Below are 19673 nucleotides of genomic sequence, written 5' to 3'. Positions count from 1 at the left end.
TATCTGGCAAATATCATGTAACCCTTTTATTAATTACAATAAAAAATATTTTAAAAAAAAAAGAAAAAAGAAATCAGGATTTGATACCTGCGGCTTAAAGCATGGATTGGGCCATGGCCAAATGTAGCATAGCTCCTATTTGTAAAAATGGAACAGTCACCCTGGGTCTGCATACTGCCCAAGGCCACTTCTGTGCCATAGCAGTGGAGTGTTTAGCTATAAGAGACTATATGGCCTTTCACAGAAGAAGCTTGCCAACTCCTGGATTATAGTCTTACTGTATAATACCTGAACTGGCATACACCGAGTAAACCCTACAGGATTACTGCTCCCTTTCTTCTACTAAGCAGCCACAAGGCAAGGTCAGAAGCAAAACACTATGAGGCAGGATGATGGCAGTATCCTCATAGACACTCAGCAACCATGACTCCCCAGGTTAAAGGCTGATTTGTTCAAAGTAGAGCTCTTCTAATGGACCACAAGCTGACCATCATCAATCAATCATGACTTCACACAATTTTTTTTTTTTGCCAGTTCTTGGGCATGAACTCAGGGTCTGAGTACTGTTCTTGGGCTTTCCTCAAAACTAGCTCTCTTCCACTTGAGCCACAGCACCACTTTTGCCTTTTCTATGTATATGGTACCAAGGAATCGAACCTGGGTCTTTGTGCATGCTAGGCAAGCACTCTATCACGAGGCCAAACTCCCAGTCCCACTTTATACAATTTTAAAAGGTAAAAAAATATACATTGGCTGACAAAAATCGTAAGGAACACTTTTTATCTTTATACACATGGAGTCAGGTGATGAGGAAGATGAATTGGGGTTAGACACAGACATCTTACTTTGAAACGCATTCCTTTCCGTGGGCCTTTGTCCGGCTTTGGCTTTTCTGCATAGAGAGGGTTTCTAAGCAATGTCTGGGCTTTGGGTTCAAACTGCACAGACCAATCCCACACGGTGAGCAGAGTCAAAGGCTTGCTTTGTGTATCCAGGCTTTCCCTACCCTGCCAAAAAAAACACAGGTCACCATGGCTTCCAGGGAGCGGTGGGGAGAACAAACACATATTCTCAGAAACAGGCACCAGGAATGTGCTCCTGCCCTGCTTAAGACTTTTGAGTGCTCCCTGGCATGTCATTTTCCAAAGCTGAGGCTGCCAATGGTGACTCACCAGTCTTCATGGGGAGAAGAGGATGAGGGGAACAATGCTTGTTTTCAGTGGACCACAAGTCAGCCACTGAGCTGAACACTTTCACAAGCTTCTGAGGTAACCACTATTCTTTCCAATGTTATATAAAGGAAACTGAGGCTCGGAAAAAGGAAGTGAACTGCTGGTCATGAAGCTGATGACCTACAGGTCTGAGGAATAAAAGTCCAAGTTCAGTTGCTCACACGTTACTGTTCGATTTGAGAATCTTATCAATTCAAGAAAGCCCTGAGGTCAGGAGAAGTACTGAGCTCAATTTCCAGGTTTATTCTCTGGAAAAGAGGCTCTGGAGGAATGGCCTTTACAAGCCCAGTCAAAGCCTGGCTTCTTGTCCTGCTGATGGTCCATTCTCATCACAGCATAACTCCAGGCACCAAGCTAATGGAAAGAGAGGACAGCTGATCTGTCTTCTAAAAGGATAGCTTTGCAGGGCGCAGTGGCTCACGCCTGTAATCCTAGCTACTCAGGAGGCTGAGATCTGAGGATCAAGGTCCAAAGCCAGCCCAGGCAATACAATACAAAGCCAAGAAATTCTTATCTCTACTAGAAAACAGGAAGTGGGGCTGTGGCTCAAGGGTAGGGTAGTAGCCTTAAGCTGAAGAGCTCAAGGTCAGCGCCCAGGCCAGAGTTCAAGCCTCATGACAAAAAAAAAAAAAAAAAAGATAGCTTTAAATTTGGCTTAATCTTCCAACCCTAATACTGGCTTCCAGATCAAATATTTACTGTTGGCCTTGATATTGTTGGTCTTTGTATCTCACCTTCTTCAGAGATAATACACATCCCAGAAGGTGTTGTAAAGGTTAAAAAGTTTTCCAGATATGAACACAAGGAAAGTATCTAAGAAAAATATCTAAGGAAAGTCTGTAAGATGCAACATCTTTGACACATAGGTTTTTCAGAGGCACTCTTACCATGTTAGTGTCTTTTTGATGAGGTGAATTGAAGAAGAAGGTGCTAAAAATAGGTATGTACAGGCTATCTGACAAGACAGTCAGATAAGTCTCGGTGAATTCAAATGCTGGGGTATGCTGGTGTACCAGCTGCCAGATACAATCTAAGAAAAGCAGGAACACAGGAACCTATGTGAAAACAAGATCCACATTATTCTTCAGGCACTACGCCCAGTGCAAGCTGCTTGAGCTCAGTGGACAGCCAGCTCAGGAGCTGTGGAGCAGCCACCTGAGCCCATCCTTCTCTAGGAAGCACACAACGCAATCCCATTCCAAGAGATAAACAAATGAATGACAAATGCTCAATTGAGGCCACATGTTCATGCCAGTAACTGTGAGCACTTACCAGTGTCAAAGACATTGCCAAGATGAAATATGTAAACTTTCTTATGGGTCAGAATTCACAGATGATTGATTTTGATGACAGAGAACAGTAACACTGAAGCTTCAATTAGCAGAACTGTATTCTTATCAAAAGAATTCTATTTTTATCAATAGTAAATACTACTTAGTGATGATTACTTTAGACTTTGCGTGTGTGTGTGTGTGTGTGTGTGTTTGGAGGGAGCAGCCATTCTACTGCTGAGAAGCCTCTCTTTCTCTCCCTTCCCAGTGAGGGTTCCAAAGACAGAAGAAGGAAAGAAGCAAAAGTAGCAAGAATAAGTTCCTAACATGTTTTCACTTTTTTTGTTGTTGTTGTTGTTGTTGTTGCCAGTTCCAGGGCTTGAACTCAGGGCCTGGGCACTGTCCTTGGACAGTTTTTGCTCAAGGCTAGTGCTCTGCTACTTGAGCCACAGTGCCACTTCTGGCTTTTTCTGTGCATGTGGTGCCGAGGAATCAAACCCAGGGCTTCGTGCATGCTAGGCAAGCTCTCTTATTACAAGGCCATGCTCCCAGCCCTCATATTTTTTTAACCAGTCCTGGGGCTTGAACTCAGGGCCTGAACACTGTCCTTGGGCTTTCGTAAGGTTAGAGCTCTGCCACTTGAGTCACAGCACCACTTCTGGCTTTTTCTATATATGTAGTACCAAGGAATTGAACCTGACTATGCATGCATGCAAGGTAAGTACTCTACCACTAGGCCAGACTCCCAGCCCACCTCACATTTTTTTTTTTAACCTTTATTAACCACGAATATTAGCCACCCATGCAAGCCCTTTATTATCAGAGACAGTGGTTTAAAGGTATGTAATCATTTACAAAGCATTTATCCTTCTCCTCTCCGCCTTACTCCCAGTAATTGTGCCAGGTAGGCAAAACAAGCTATGTGACAGTGTCTCCCTTGAGAAGATTGGGGATGCTGAGATTGTATATGAAACTGGGAAGACAGAGGAACTAGGACTGCAAGTTCTTGCATAGAAAACCAGTGTTGCTTCATTATATTATAAACCAGAGCACCAAGTTTTCCTTTAAAACTTTTTTTTATTAAGTCTGAGACTGGGACTCAAACTCAGTACCTGATGCTTTTGCTTATTGGCTAGTGCTCTTCCTTTAAAACTTTGATATGTCAGAGCTGAGATGCTAAAAACCATTCATACCATAATTCTACTTCACACCACATATATCATTAAACAGAACACAGAATGTGTGAATGTGTGTTGTACAGTCAGGGAAATAGCTTGGAATCATAAACGCTCTTCCGAGAGGTGGGTAAACAAATCAAGCTTCTCTTGGCCTCTTTTCCCACTAGATCCACTGCTTTTCTACAGATATATAAAATCACACCCCTCTCTGGACAGTGTCATCTCTTTCAGCTTATCATGCTTCATAAATACCATCACTTTTTACATTATTCCTCTAAGCCCTTTCCAAGCCTAAAACACCAAGCTCTATACAGCTCAGTGGCATACTGAGGAGTATAGGTTAGGCCTGAAAGACATCAGCTGGCCTAATAACAGAAGCCTGGGTCTCCCCAGAGATCACAGGTCTTTATTAGCACATAGTATTTGTGCCAAGCTGTTCTGCACCACAGACAGATATGTTGATTCCATGAAGAACACAAGTTGTACTAACAGTGGGTTCATTTTCATTTTCCTGTCCATTTTCATTTTAATGTTGCAGAATGTGTTGGGATCTGCCTCCAACATTTTGGATTACTTTACATTTAAGTGGCACAAAACAAATACTACTGGCTGGGAATATGGCCTACTGGTAGAGTGCTTGCCTAGCATACATGAAGCCCTGGGTTCGATTCCTTGGTACCACATACATAGAAAAAGCTGGAAGTAGCGCTGTGGCTCAAGTGGTAGAGCTATAGCTTCGAGAAAGCTCAAGGGCAGTGTCCAGGCCCTGACTTCAAGCCCCAGGACTCGCAAAAAAAAAAAAATACTACTTCCACTATGAAATAAATGCATACAGTTAGTGATGTAACTTAGAAGACATAACACATTGTTATAATACTTTTATCCCCCAGGAAAGCTTTCAATGCTACTTACAGCATTCAAAATCAAACTCAAATGAGTCACACTCCTCTGCAATGAAACATGCACATTGCAAGCAGAGATCCCATATCTGAGGACTGGTACTGAGAGGTTCTGCACTAGACTAGGCAGTTTGCCGTGAGGAAACTCACCTCTTCTTTGTCATTCTGGTGGAGATGGTTGCAACGATCCAAGAAACAGTGGCCACCCATGACCCACTCCTTTTGTACAAGGCTCTGGAAACCAGTCCTGGTTCGACAGTGGGGATCCATCATTACTTGCACCAGAGAGGAAAGGAGACAGCAGAGGTCGGAGGCATTCTCCTCTGGGAGGCCCCGTATCGGTGCCAAAAGGAAAAAGGGCAGAAAGTGTTAGAGCTGCAGTGCTCTCATATGCACAGGTTAAGGTAGGTTCCCAACACTGAGATGCAGTACTAAGCTCTTATTCTCTGCAGGCAGGGACCAGTGGAACAAAAGCGAATTTTTAGAGCCAGACGCACTGCTTCTAGCCTGTCTAGGGCAGGTTCTGTTATATGATAGTGTTCAATATGGATATATTCACTGAAATCCACTACAGTCCTCAGGCATCTAGATATGCCATACAATGAGAGTGAAGTCATACATATGACAACCTGACAGCTGCCATGCAAGTGGAAATTCCTGCCTCCTGAATTCAAGCCTCACACTGGACACTGTTCCGAGGCTCAGTTGCTTCTCATACCTCTGAGCTCCATTCTTAATCCTCCACTAACTCTGCTGTGCAGAGTTTGTTTGGGGATTTTATTAACATGATCACGTTTTTGAGCCCTTTTTGTTTGAGGAGCATGGATGCACTTGCTTTTTCCTGACTGGTCTACAGGAGAAATTCTCCTAGGTCTGCTTTTATGTGCCCACCTGGAATGCGCTTCATAAAACCTACGTGGTAAAAGCCTATTAATATACTTATTTAACACTCAGGACTCAGAGAAAATAAAGACACAGCTAGGGCAGATGTCTGTCTTTTCAGTTACCATTTTTGTTTTTGTTGTTGTTTTTGTTTTTGCCAGTCCTGGGCCTTGAACTCAGGGCCTGAGCACTGTCCTTGGACTTTCTCAAGGCTAGAGCTCCACCACTTGAGCCACAGCACCATTTCTGGCTTTTTCTATGAAGACATTCTTCAGTACCACAGTAGTGATGGCTCAAGTGGTAGAGCTCTAGCCTTGAGAAAAAAGTCCAAGGACAGTGCTCAGGCCCTGAGTTCAAACCCTAGGATAGAAGGAGGAGGGGGAAGAGGAGGAAAAGGAGGAGGAAGAGGAGAAGGCGGAGAAAATGGACAGAAGTGGAGGTGTGACCCAGGTAGTAGAGTGCTAGTCCACACTACAAGTCCCTGAGTCCAAGATTCAGTAACGGGCCACAACAACAAAAGGAAAATGAGATATTTATAGAGATTTGATAGGGCCTGAGAATATGGCTCAGTGGTAGAATGGTTGCCTAGCACGCATGCTAACTTTGCCCAGGCTGGCCTCAAACTCAGTCTTCCTCTACCCGGCTATCTTAAGAGTTTAAGATTCTCTCTGAAGCCCTGAATTTATGCTTAAAATCACTAGAACATAAAACAATCCCCAATCCCCAAATAATATGAATTTCAGGCTTTGTATGTTAGGATGACTCAAATGATCCCAAAGAAGCCATACTGAGTAATTGCAGAGAAATGCATGAGAACTAGTGTGATACAAAACTGTATAAATTGGAAAGTAGAATGAACTTATAAAAAAATCTGAGTTTGCAGTATTAGTTTTTTGTTTTTTTGGCATCAATGCTTGTGATAAGATGCTGACAGTTTCCATTTAAAAATAAAAAAAGAAAAGTGAGCTTTGCTAAAGATACCAAACAATTCCTTCTTGGGCCACAACAGTACTGCCAAGTTCCAAGAGAAAGAATTTTATTTTCAACTGTAATACTGAAATCCAAGGCAAGGGATTGCCAGGTTGAAAAGAAAGGAATGGAGAAGATTTCCATACTCATTTGCTCTCTTTATGCAACAATTCCAGTTCCAGTAAGTTACATGTACAAAAAATTGAATCTAAAGTGAAAAAAAATGGGAGGCATCCTTTATGTCTTAAATATATTACCTAAAAGAAGAACATTCATATTTTGTGCTTCGAGACATTCTGTAATTTCTATTGCTTTTTTCAGGCAACGCCTAAACAGGAAAAAGGCAAGAAAAAATGGCATTAGTTTGTGGACTTAGTACCATAAACAGTAAGTTCAGAGGTAGTTTTTTTGTTTGTTGGTTGGTTGGTTGGTTGGTTGGTTGTGGTGAGTCATGGGGCTTGAACTCTGGGCCTGGGTGCTATCCCTGAGCTCTTCAACTCAAGGCTACAACCCTGCTCCTGGAGCACAGCCCTATTTCCCATTTTCTAGAGGTTAATTGGAGGTAATAGTTTCCCGCTCTGTCTTTAAGTGCCCAGGCTGGCTTTCAACTGCGATCCTCAGATCACAGCCCCCTGAGTATCTAGGATTACAGGCATGAGCCACTGTACCCAGCAGTAGTTTTTATGCTAAAATCCTCCAGAATGGAAAATAATCACAGTGTATACTAGTCAGATACTAAGAGACATTAACTATTTTGCCTACTAGAAACTGACTTTTCTGGGTGCTGGAATACATATAGTGCACAAAATTTAGTAAGGTAGTTAGTAAACAATCAATTTCCTATATTTTATCTCCTTTTCACCTGAAGGCCAGCAGTCCTGCCTCAATTACAGTTTGGAGTTATTAAACCCTAAACTTTAGTCTTGAAATGTCTTATATACAGATTATATTGCCTTATAAACAGGTAGTAAATTGGCAAATTCCTACCACATATGCAAAGAAGTAATAAATAGTAAATATACAATCTGCCTGGGCTCTAAGTAGAGAAATGATCTAAGAATATTTAACTCTGGAGTTTGGTACAAGAGAATATTAAAGATTTTCAGAAAAAAATTAATAGGCAGCAGGAAATAACTAGGCAAGAAAGATATAAAAAAGAGATTCTTAAAAAGAAAATGGACTGAAGTGGAAATGTGACCCAGGTAGAAGAATGTTAGTCCAAAGCACAAGTCCTGAGTCCAAGACCCCAGTAACTGGCAACAACAAAAGAAAACAGACATTTATGAAATTGGTGGGGTCCAGGAATGTGGCTTACTGGTAGAATGCTTGCCCAGCACGCATGAAGCCCTGGGTCCAATTCCTCAGTACTACAGAAATAGAAAAAGCTGAAAGTGGCGCTGTAGCTTAAGTGGTAGAGTACTAGCCTTGAGCACAGAGAGGTGCAGGGACAGAGCCTATGCCATGAGTTCAAGCCCCAGAACTGCCCCCTCCACCCCCAAAAAAGGGATGTTGGTGGACATTGTCATCATAACACTGATTCCTGTCATCCAGAACTATGGGTGACTATCGATTTATCCCTGTCATTTTTATGGCCTTCAATAAAATTTTATAAGCTTGCAAGCAAAAGAATATTTCACTCTGGAACATCAATTATGTGTCAACTTGCTCTATTCTGAATGAAACCTTGTATAATTTATGAGTAAAACAATGGTTTGAAATAAATACCTGATGATGTCAAGCCAGCTGCTGCTTTCTAGGAGAGAAAACCACTTTATATCTGTGTCCCAAAATTCAGTACTGTTATCTGGAAAAGAAAAAGAGACATCAGGTTGCTGTTCACGGACACCCTTGCAAAAAAGATGCTCAGATACTACACTGTGCAGTACAGATCAGAGGGAGCCTGCAGGAGCCACACACTCCACCAATTTAAGCAAAGAGCATTTCAAAACTTTAACCTGCACTGAAATGGTTTTGGAACTATACATCTCTGGAAGGGTACAGCAGTGAAAGAGGTCTTTATTACTGAAAGAAGAGTTGCCTGGCTATGGTCTATGTTGTAATTCAACATATTTGAGGAAGAAAACCATCAAGGCTGCTATTATTGCTAGAAAGGGAAGATGCAACCAGCGAAGATGCCACCAAAGCCTAAGACTCTTCTTTTGGTGGTCTTGGGATTTAAACTCAGGGCCTTATACTTGCTAGAAAGGAACTCTGCCACTTGAACCACACCTCCAGTCCTTCTTTGCTTTTACTTGTTTTTCAAAGAGGTTCTTGTATTTATGGCCAGACTGGCCTAGATCAGGATCTTCCTCCTTCCACTCCCTGCACAGCTGGGAGGATGACACCAGCTTTTTATTGTTGAGATGAGGTCTGGAGGACTTCGGCTAGGCTGGCCTGCAAACTGTAAACTGTGACCCTCCTTGTCTCCACCCTAAGGTGTGAGCCACCATGCCTGGCTTTTTTGTCTCCTTTTTGAGACAGAATGTTTATATAGTTATATAGTGTAGTGTGTCCACCAACTTAGAGGCACAAGTATGAGTTCATGCAACTTGTGTGTCCTCTTTGAATTTTACAAAACTATTAATTTAAAAGTTTCAAACTAATTGGGTAGAGTATCGGGCTACTTGGGAGGATTGAAGCAGGGAGATCATTTGAGCCCAGGAGTTAGAGAACAATGGAGATAATACAATAGGGCCTCATCTCAAAATAATAATAATAATAATAATAATAATAATAATAATAATTCCTATCAATAAAAGAGATACCCAGAAATCTTGGATGATTAAAATAAAACACATCTCTAGAATCAAAGTTCAGGATTAAATACTAAGATTGTCTTTTCTCCTGTACCTATTTCTTACCAATCCATCTTTTGTAGTAAGTATCCCAACACTTTCATAGTCATATGCTCTGTTTCCTTTGCAAGAGCATAGCTTTTTGTGTCACATTCACTTTTTCCCCCTACCAATATCAGGGCTTGAATTTAGGATCCTATACTTGCTCAGCTTGCTTGCTTAGCTGCCATTCTACTACCTGAAACACACCTTCAGTCTAGCATTAGCTGGAGATGGAGTCTAGTGTACTTTTCTATGCAGGTTGGCTTTGAACCTCACTCATTTAGATCCTAACCTCTCAAGTAGCTATTATTACAGGTATGAGCCAGCAGTGCTTGGCTTCATATTCCTTTTGTTTTTAATCACTCGTGCTTGACATAGTATATACAGAGGAAATAAATGTCAGATAAGAACCCTAAAATAATTAAGAATTTATTAGGCTAAAATTTCCAGGTTAGGAAAAGTTAACTATAAGCATGACAAAACCTCATAGAAAAGACTCATTCAAGAATAAGAAGAATTTGGGGCAAGAATTGGGCTTGGGCAAAATATAGCTCTATATAGGTGTAGAAAAAAAAAAAAAGAATTGAGCTAGAAATGGCTGAAGTAGTAAAATACCTGCTCAAAGCCTAGGAAACCCAAGTAAAGAAAGACAGAAAGAGGGACCAGTGTTTGGCCTAGTGGTAAGAGTGCTTACCTAGCATGCACAAAGACCTGGGTTCCATTCCTTGGTACCACATACATAGAAAAAAAACGGAAGTGGTGCTACACCTCAAGTGGTAGAGCACTAGGCCTTGAGAAAGCCCAGGAACAGTGCTCAGGCTCTGAGATTAGGGGAAAAAAAAAAGAAAAGGAGATAGAGAGATAGAGAGAGATAGAGATAGAGATAGAGATAGAGATAGAGAGAGAGAGAGAGAGAGAGAGAAGAATGAGAAGAATTAAGCTAGATGCAGTGGTTCATACTGGTAATAAGAATTATTTGGAAGGCTATGATCAAGTGGATCATGGTTCAAGGACAGTTCAGGTAAAAAGCACTTAAGACTTTGCCTCAACAATTAAAAGGAAAAAAAAACTGAGCTGATGGCATGCATCTGTCATCAAAGCTATTGTGACAAACACAAAATAGAAGTATCAGTATCTAGTCATCCCAGGATTGCAGTATGGATAAATGTAAAACTCTACTTGAAAAACTAATTATAGGCCTAGTGGTAGAGTGCTTGCCTAGCATGCACGAAGACCCTGGTTCCATTCCTCAGTATCACATACATAGAAAAAGCTGGAAGTGGTGCTGTGGCTCAAGTGGTAGAGCTCTAGCCTTGAGAAGCCCAAGGACGGTGTTCAGGCCCTGAGTATAAGCCCTGGGACTGAAATAATAATTATAGAAAAATAGGTCTAGGGCCGGGAGTTTGGCCTAGTGGTAGAGTGCTTGCCTAGCATGCGTGAATACCCGGGTTCGATTCCTCGGTACCACATACATAGAAAAAAAGCTGGAAGTGGTGCTGAGGCTCAAGTGGTAGAGCTCTAGCCTTGAGAAAGTCCAAGAACAGTGCTCAGGCCCTGAGCCCAAGCCCAAGACTGGCAAAAAAAGAAAAAAAAAGAAAAGAAAAATAGGTCTGGGAATGGATCAGGTGGATCAGGTGGTAGAGTGCCTGCCTAGCAAGGGCAAAGCCTTGAGTTCAAACCCGAGCGATGATGATGATGATGATGATGATGATGATAACAACAACCGGAAGAATCAACCAGTAGCAGAGCATGATTTAGTGATTCAAGTTCTAAATAGTTAGCAACAGGAAAGGAGGGAAGGAAAGGAGGAGCTGGAATGGGTATCTTTCATTTTAGATTAAATGAAATTCTTTTCTAGTTTAGGAAAGTGTACATGCCTAATCAGAAGAAAAATTAAGTTATTTCCACACTGGAAAAAGAGTCTATTAAGGAAAATCAATCATTCTCTTTAAAAATGATTAGGCAAGTCAGTGACTATATGTACTGTACTTCATAGTTCAAAAACTAAACTAAAACTAAGACTAAAATGCTTACCACCAGGTGGTGTGGGAAGCAGAGAAAGAAGAAAGAAGAGAGAAGAGTAGCTGTATGACCACTGCAACAGTGAAAAGGCCATGGAAAGAAGCCTGAAGAGGGAGAGAGGGGCAGCCTGGCACGGCAGTTTTACCTTCCACTGGATGACAGAGATCCCCACGGCTGTGAAGCTCTGTATACCATCAAAAGGAGCCCAGGGAAAAGGCACCGGCTTTCACCTGATTCATGTGGCATGTCTTTCCCCATCTGACAGAAAATGTTTGCTCAGTATTCTTCTCACCTATCAGGAATAGCTGCTTAAATTTGCTATATGCAGTCTGGATTTCCTGCAAGGATAGGAAGTTGCTTGATAGGTCTTCAGTTTTAACAATTTCATAGGGTGGCCTGTGGATGGTCTTGTAAATTCTAGGCATCAAAAAGTAACAGAGATTAGAAGAACAAATATTAATTTACAATTACTCATTTTTCTTGAGTACCACCAATGACCTGTGTTAAGAGGCCTGAAAGAACCTTCTACTAAACCCTTCATGGATGAGGACCCTTCTTTTTTTATTTTTTTGTCGATCTTCTCATGGTTAATTGGACATAAGAGTCACACAGACTTTTGTGCCTGGGCTGGCTTTGAACAGAGATCCTCAGATCTCAACCTCATGAGTAGCTAGGATTACAGGTGTGAACTACCACAGTGCCCAGCTAAGGAACCTGTTTTAAGACTGTGTTCTCAAACGAAGGCTTTGGAAATAAAGGTTAAAGAGTAGAACTGCCCAGCCCCAAGTCAACTGAAACATAGCTTTTTCTCAACTGAAAGGAGCCATAATATGAACCAAAAAATTTAACTCCAGAGCCGACTTTTTAAAAAAAATTTATCCACTTTGGATTTTTAAAATTTAATTAATCAATTTATTTATTTTTGTTGGTTATGGAGCTTGAACTCTGGGCCTGGGCATTGTCCCTGAGCTCTTCAGCTCAAGGCTAGTGCTCTACCGCTTTAAGTCACAGCACAACTTCCAGTGGTTAATTGAAGGTAAGACTCTCACAGACTTTTGTGCCCAGGCTAGCTTTGAACCATAATCCTTAGATCTCAGCCTCCTGAGTAACTAGGATTATAGGAGTGAGCCACCAGTACCTAGCTTAAATATTTATTTTGAAAATTTTCTTTCTCTTTTAGTTGGTTATGGGGCTTAAAGTCTTGGCCTGGGCACTGTCCCTGAGCATTTTAGCTCAAGGCTACCACCCTACCCCTGGGCCTGGGCATTGTCCCTTTGTTCTTGAGCTCAAGGCTACTACTGCCCTACCCTTTGAGCTACAGTGCCACTTCTGGTTTTCTAGTGATTAATTAGAGATAACATAAGAGTCTCAAGGTCTTTTTAGTGTGCGGGCTGGCTTTGAACTGAGATCCTCAGATCTCAGCCTCCTGAGTAGCTGGGAATACAGGTGTGAGTCACTGTGTCCAGCTTTTGAAAATTTTCAAACACATAGAAGAGACTAATACAATGATATATGCCATGACCTAGATTTACGCAGCTGCTAACATTATAGACATCATGCATACTTCAGAATGCATCTCTGAAACAGTGCAGCTGACATTTCTAATAATTGTTATATTGATTCCTTTTAAAATAACTGTGACTTGTATTCCTGTAGCCCTAAGGAACAAACAGAGATGGATATACTACTAAGAACTGTTTCCTATTTCTTAAAAACAAGAATTGAACTAGACAAGAACAAATGTAGAATGAATGAGTACTGACCCATCCAAGAAGCTCTTCTGGATTTGCAAAATGCCATCATCCTGTTCTTTGGGCAGTGCTGACATTTTCAAAAGGGCACTTCCATTATGGTAGGACCAACACCATATCTGCAGAGGGGAACAATGTTAGATGGAATATTCTCAACCAATAAAGAGCAGGTAAGCTTAGTATTTAAGTTCAGACAGGGAAATTTGTATCTTCAATAAGAAATTGCTGCATATACTTAAGCCAGAGAGGATTTCCTCATTGAAAAACACTGATTCAGTCTAAGAAAAAAAAAAAAAAAAGGCTGGGAGTTTGGCCTAGTGGTAGAGTGCTTGCCTAGCATGCCTCAAGACCTGGGTTTGATTCCTTGGTACCACATACATAGAAAAAAGCCAGAAGTGGTGCTGAGGATCAAGTGGTAGAGCTCTAGCCTTGAGAAAGTCCAAGGACAGTGCTCAGGCCCTGAGCTAAAGCCTAGGACTGGCAAAAAAAAAAAAGAAAAGAAAAAAAAAAAGATTAGGTAGTCCGATGGTCTAACATTTGACTTGGATTTAGGGCTGACAACCTAAATGATGATAACATTATTTTTATTATCATGATTAGGACAGTAGCTATTATTGGAGTATGGCTTAAGTGTCCAGAATTTTACATGTGCTAGTTTACAGGGATAGGTATGGTTGCTATCTTTGCTTCAAGCAAAAAACTGAGGCTCAGAGTGACTTGAAGAACTTATAATGGGACTCTACCAGCCATGCTCTAGCTGGATGGCAGAGCACAATTCTCATGAATGGAGTGTACACACCAGAAGAGAGTGGCTACTCCATCAACACTGTAGAGTGGGGTCTGACACAGGGAAGCCACTGCAGTAGGTTGTGAGAGCATAGAGATGACTAAGACACTATCTTGGTAGAAGGCCTTTCCCACTTCCTCATGTCTTCTTAGAGTTCTTTCTTTAAGTTTATATAGTTTTTACTATAAAGGTCCTTAAAACCCTTTGTCAAAAAAATTCCTAGGTTTGGTTTTGTTTTGGTGTGGGACTTGAACTCTGGGCCTGGGCATTGTCCCTGAGCTCTTCAGCTCAAGGGTACAGCGCTACCCCTTGAGCCATAGCGCTACTTCCTTTTTTTTTTTTTAACTACTGCAAATGAATTATGCTCCTGACTTCAGTCTCTATCTTTTCATTTTTTAAATTTTTTTGGCCAGTCTGGGTTTGAGCTCAGGGTCTGAGAACTGTCCTTGAACTTTCTCAAGGCTAGAGCTCTACCACTTGAGCCTCAGCACCACTTCTGGCTTTTTTTCTATATATGTGGTACCAAGGAATCGAACCCGGGTCTTCGTGAATTCTAGGCAAGCACTCTACCACTAGGCCAAACTCCCGGCCCAAAGATTCTTTTTTTTTTTTGCCAGTCCTGGGCTTGAGCTCAAGGCCCAAGCACTGTCCTTGGACTTTCCCAAGGCTAGAGCTCTGGCTTTTTTCTATGTGGTACCGAGGAGTTGAACCCGGGTTTTTGTGCATGCTAGGCAAGCATGCTAGGCCAAACTCCTAGCCCCCCAGACCTTCATTTTTGACTATAGAAAAGCTAGTGATTTTTATGGACTAATTTTATACCTTGCTACTTTACCAAAGTTTTTGATCAGCTCTAGTGGCTTGGGGGAAATTTCTATAATGTCTTTTAAATATAGGGTCATGTCATCTGCAAACAGGGATAGTTTACTTCTTCCTTGCCTGTTTGGATCTCCTTTATGTGTTTTCCTTGACCTACTACTCTACAAATTCATGTGATATCCATCAAAATCATAACTCTTCAAAGAAGCAGAGAAAACAATCCAAGAAGTCATATGGAATGATGAAGGCTCAGAGGTAGCAGTGCTGGAGGTAAAAAACCTCAAACTCTACTACAGAACTACATTAAAGAAAATAGCTAGGTACTGGTACAAAAACAAGCCTGAAGCCAGGCACAGTGACTCACTCACACCTATAATCCTAGCTACTCAGGAGGCTGAGATCTAAGGATCACAGTTCAAAGCTAGTCAGGCACTAAAAAGTCTGTGAGACTTTTATCTCCAATTAACTACTAGAAACCAGAAATGGCGCCCTGGCTCAAGGAGTAGGGTGGTAGCCTTGAGCTGAAGAGCTCAGGGGCAGCGCCCAGGCCCAGAGCTCAAGTTCCATCAAACATCCCCCCCCCACACACACATCCCAAGCCCAAAGACCAATGAAACACAACAGAAGACCCAGAAATAAACCCACAAGCCTACAGCCAAAAACATAGGCTGAACAAAAGATAGCCTCTTCAACAAACAGCGCTGGGAAAACTGGATATCCACATACAGAACACTGAATTTGTATCTTACCACCCTGTATCCTCATTGATTCAAAATGGATCAAAGACCTCATTGTAAGACCTGAAACCATGAAAGTATTACAAGGAGTAGGGGAAACATTAGGACATCTCTTGGCACAGGTAGAAACCTTCTCAGCAAAGATCCAGAAGCATAGCAAACTAAAGATAGACTTGCTAAATGGAACTGTATCAAACTAACACTTCTGCACAACAAAGAAATATCGAACAAGCTAAAGAGACTAGAATATGGAAGGTTTGTTGCAAGCTCTACATCAGACAATGGCTTAATATTCAGAATATAAACGGAGCTTAAAAAACAAAAACCAAATTAATAAACAGGTTAATGAGAGAAAGAATTCTCAGAAGTAGAAGTAAAAATAGCCAATAAACACATTAAAAAATGTTCAGTATCTCTGGTCATAAAGGAAATTCAAATCAAAATAACACTGAGATTCTACCTCAGTCCAGTCAGAATGGTCACTATCGAGAAAACAAATCATAACAAATGCTGGTAGCCAAAAGGGAACCTTAACATGCTATTGGTGAGAATGCAAAGTTGTTCAACTACTCTGGAAAGCAATATGTTGGGTCTTCAAAAAATTAAATATACACAGTCTTGGAGCTATAAACATAACTACATAGACATAAAAATCTATGATAGGCTATATACTCTATAGACATAATGTTTTATTACATAGATTAATGCTTAATTTTAATTATGTTCTAAAACCTAAGTGCCAGTGATTGTATACAGAGCTTCCCTTCTTAAATACTTGTTAAACATGACATTTGAAATATAATATAAAAATCAATGTTAATAAATGCTTTAATAAAATAAAATATAGAACTACTCTATGATCCACCAATTCCACTCAGGGGCATTTATCCAGAAGGTTATAAACAAAGATATAGGAAAATATAAACAATCATATTCCTTAGAGCACTATTTACCATAGGCAAGGCATGGAATCAGACCAGAATATAGACAATAGAATTTTACTCATCCATTAGAAAAAGTGATATTGCATCATTTGTAGAGAAATGGAAAGACCTGGGCTGGAAGTGTAGCTTAGTGGTAGAGTGCTTTACCTAACATGCACGAAGCTCTGGGTTCAATTCCTCAGTACCACAACACTGAAAAAGCTGGAAGTGGCACTGTGGCTCAAGTGACAAAATGCTAGCCTTGAGCAAAGAGTGTCCAAGGAGAGTGCCCAGGCTCTGAGTTCAAGCCCCAGGACTGGCAAGAAAGAAAGAGAGGGAGGGAGGGACCTTGAAAAAATTATGTTAATTGAGACACAAAGCTTGCATGTTTTCCCTCCTGTAGAAGCTACAGAATTAACTTATATGCATATAAGTAAATACATTGAGTGGTATGCAATATGATAGATTCAAGGGAGAATTCAAATAGAAAGGCAAAGTTAAAGTTCAATAAAATAAACAACAGGAAATGGGTACTTGAAAGTGGTGGAATAGGGAAAAAGATAGGGGAGTAGATGAATGAAGAGAACAAGGAGTAGGGTTGAGTGGAGTCAAGAATTCAGTGTATATCCTACAAAATTAAGAAAACTGGCCAGGAGTTTGGCTTAGTGATAGAGTATTGCCTAGCATGCACAAAGACCCAGGTTCAATTCCTCAGTACCACATAAATAGACAAAACCAGAAGTGGTGCTATTGCTCAAGAGGTAGAGCTCTAGCCTTGAGAAAGCCCAAGGAGAGTGCTCAGGACCTGAGTTCAAGCCCAGGGCTGGAAAAAAAAAAAAAGAAAAAATTAAGAAAACTGAGAGACGAGATGGGATGAGTGGGATGGGTAGAACAGTGACAGGGCCAACATTGATTAGGTGTATTATATACATAAACTGTAACTAAAGATAATAAAATAAAGAATATAAATAAAAATGAAAAAAATCTAGACCTATGGGAACATTGGGCCCCTACTCACTCATGGAACAAATGAGCTGCTACTGAAGAGCTGCCCCTGGACTAGACAGAGAATCTCTGGTTCAAAGTAATGGCCATCTTTACATCTTTCCTGCCTCTTGAGCTTCTGGGCATGTGATCTTGCTTCACCATCTTTCTTCCCATATGGGAATGATCATTTTTGTGAAAAAGCCATGTGTACAGCACAGCATTTACTTTTAATTCTCACTCATTACTAAATTCCCTGGAGGCCTGGCAACTTCCAGTCACCAATTAGAAATGGGAGTGGCTACCAGGGTCTTGGTTTCTTTGATCAGTGACACATTTAATACGGTTTCCATCCCATAGTATTCTGTGAAAACTAAGAAGCAATTCTTGTTATCTCTGGAAGAAAGAATAATCACACTATACCAAGATACATAGTGCCCGCCCAATTAAATCATAACCCTACCACTCAGGTTTCTTTTGAATAGCAAACAATTCTATAATCTTATTCCAACTTTTCAATGTCACTGCTAAAATGTTTTGTGTGTGTATGTGGGGACTGGGAAGGGTCAAATCAGGGCCTGGGCACTATCCCTGAGCTCTTCAGCTCAAGGCTACTATCCTAGCCCTTGAGCCACAGCCCCACTCCAAATTTTCTAGTGATTAAATGGAGATAAGAGTCTCAAGGTCTTTAGTGCCCAGGCTGACTTTGAATGGTGATCCTCATATCTCAGCCTCCTAAGTAGCTAGGATTACAGATGTGAGCCACCACGCCCCGGCATGCTAAAATCTTAAATGAATCTGTGAGAACTTTAAAACTGCCTCAGGGAATCTCACATTCAAGAAACTTCTCTAGGCAGTCTCTATTATTTCTGGATTGTTCTTGGACTTAGGACAAACTCTTGAATAACAAAGCCAAGGGCTTGCAGTAGGATCACTTTGCTTGGATGGGCCAGTGAGCAACTAAAGCCTCTTAGCATTTCCAGATGAACTTACTGGTATGCCATGACCCTGAAAGCGTTGCACATCTTCCTCAGGAAGGGGGGTGGGGATAACAAAGTATGGTGGCAACCTAGAAGAAAGAAAAGTCATCAGATTCTAGTGCTACACTCAATTTACAATGTATGGAAGTTCAATTTTAATGAATACAAGGAAGCTGAGCAAAGCATTATGAAAATGATCATATATCCTTCTTAAGAAAAACCACCTGGCCAACACACAAAGTGCTAGAGTTATTGATTTAGCTCAGTGGAAAGGGCTTGCCTTTGCGTTCATTCAGTCCTCAGCACCAGAAAAAAAAAAAGAAGAAGAAGAAAAACAAGCTGGCATGAAATCTCCCAGTTTGTGTAAAATACTCGATCAAGTCAGTCAGAAATTTAAATTTAAATCCTAGACCTGTGTCTGATTTTTGTTCAATTCTAGATAAATTTCATGGGGCTTGAACTCTGGGCCTGGGTGCTGTCCCTGAGCTCTTCAGCTCAAAGCTAGAGCTCTACCACTTGAGCCACAGTTCCATTTCCCTAGATAAATTTCTCTACCTTTCTGAATTTGTTTCCTCCTCTATAAAGTAACAAAATTGAGGTTGCGGCTGGAGACAGCTCAGTAGTAGAGAATTTGCCTAGCATGTACAAGGCCCTGGATCCTCAACATACATTTTTAAAAAAGAGTGGGGAGAGGGGACTGGGAGTTTGGCATAGTGGTAGAGTGCTTGCCTAGCATGCCTGAAGACTTGGGTTCGATTCCTTAGTACCACATACATAGAAAAGCCAGAAGTGATGCTGTGGCTCAATGGTAGAATACTAGCCTTGCAGAAAGCCCAAGGAGAGTGCTCAGGCCCTGAGTTCAAGCCCCAGGACTGGAAAAAAAAGTGGTGATATGTGGGAAGATTAGAAAATTCTATCTTGAAGAGTGATGAATTCTAAAACCAAGGCTATTTGAAAATATGACTAATGCCTGGTTTTTCAAATGTTCTGAAAACAAACATTGAGTCAGAGATTGCTTTTATACTTCACATGAAATACTCATTTAATCTTCTTAGTAAGTCTATTAAGTTATGCCCTATGATTATTTAGTTTAGAGTGAGAGAACACTCAGGCCCTTCCCAGGCTATAAACTAGTAAGCACATAGTAGGCACCTTAGCCCAGACAGTATGGACTTCAATTTTCTAAAAAAAAAAAAAAAAAAATAGCTTCCTAACAGACAAACCTCCTAAATCGTAGGTCTTAAGAAAGATTTTCAACTAAAGTTGGATCCTTCTTTGTCACCCTGCACCAGAATTAACTCCAAATGGATCAAAGACCTCGAGGTAAAAGCAGATACACTGAAAACTTTAAAAGAAGGAATAGGAGATACACTAGGTCTCCTTGGCACAGGTCAAAACTTTCTTA

General features: G+C 41.0%; 1 protein-coding gene across 3 annotated transcripts in view; it reads right to left on the bottom strand.

Annotated features, from left to right (window-relative positions):
* Positions 1–19673, bottom strand: part of Mtmr12 (myotubularin related protein 12) — a 72735-nt gene that overhangs the window by 5664 nt on the left and 47398 nt on the right. The window contains exons 8-15 of one of the 3 annotated variants that reach the window (XM_090332091.1): positions 18282–18357; positions 13054–13160; positions 11583–11707; positions 8157–8235; positions 6689–6759; positions 4731–4903; positions 2120–2287; positions 846–1007 (exon numbers count right to left, since the gene is read on the bottom strand). In XM_090332091.1, coding sequence (XP_090188217.1) covers positions 846–1007; positions 2120–2287; positions 4731–4903; positions 6689–6759; positions 8157–8235; positions 11583–11707; positions 13054–13160; positions 18282–18357 — 961 coding nt within the window. The remainder of the gene's footprint in view (positions 1–845; positions 1008–2119; positions 2288–4730; positions 4904–6688; positions 6760–8156; positions 8236–11582; positions 11708–13053; positions 13161–18281; positions 18358–19673) is intronic. The other 2 variants (XM_090332092.1, XM_090332093.1) reach the window with 2 other exon arrangements.

This window comes from Megascapheus bottae, chromosome 4, assembly GCF_031878675.1.
Source record: "Megascapheus bottae isolate mThoBot1 chromosome 4, mThoBot2.hap1, whole genome shotgun sequence".
In the NCBI taxonomy this organism is placed as follows: Eukaryota; Metazoa; Chordata; class Mammalia; order Rodentia; family Geomyidae; genus Megascapheus; species Megascapheus bottae.
Note: the sequence above shows the minus strand (reverse complement) of the source record. Positions and strands in the feature narration are given on the sequence as shown.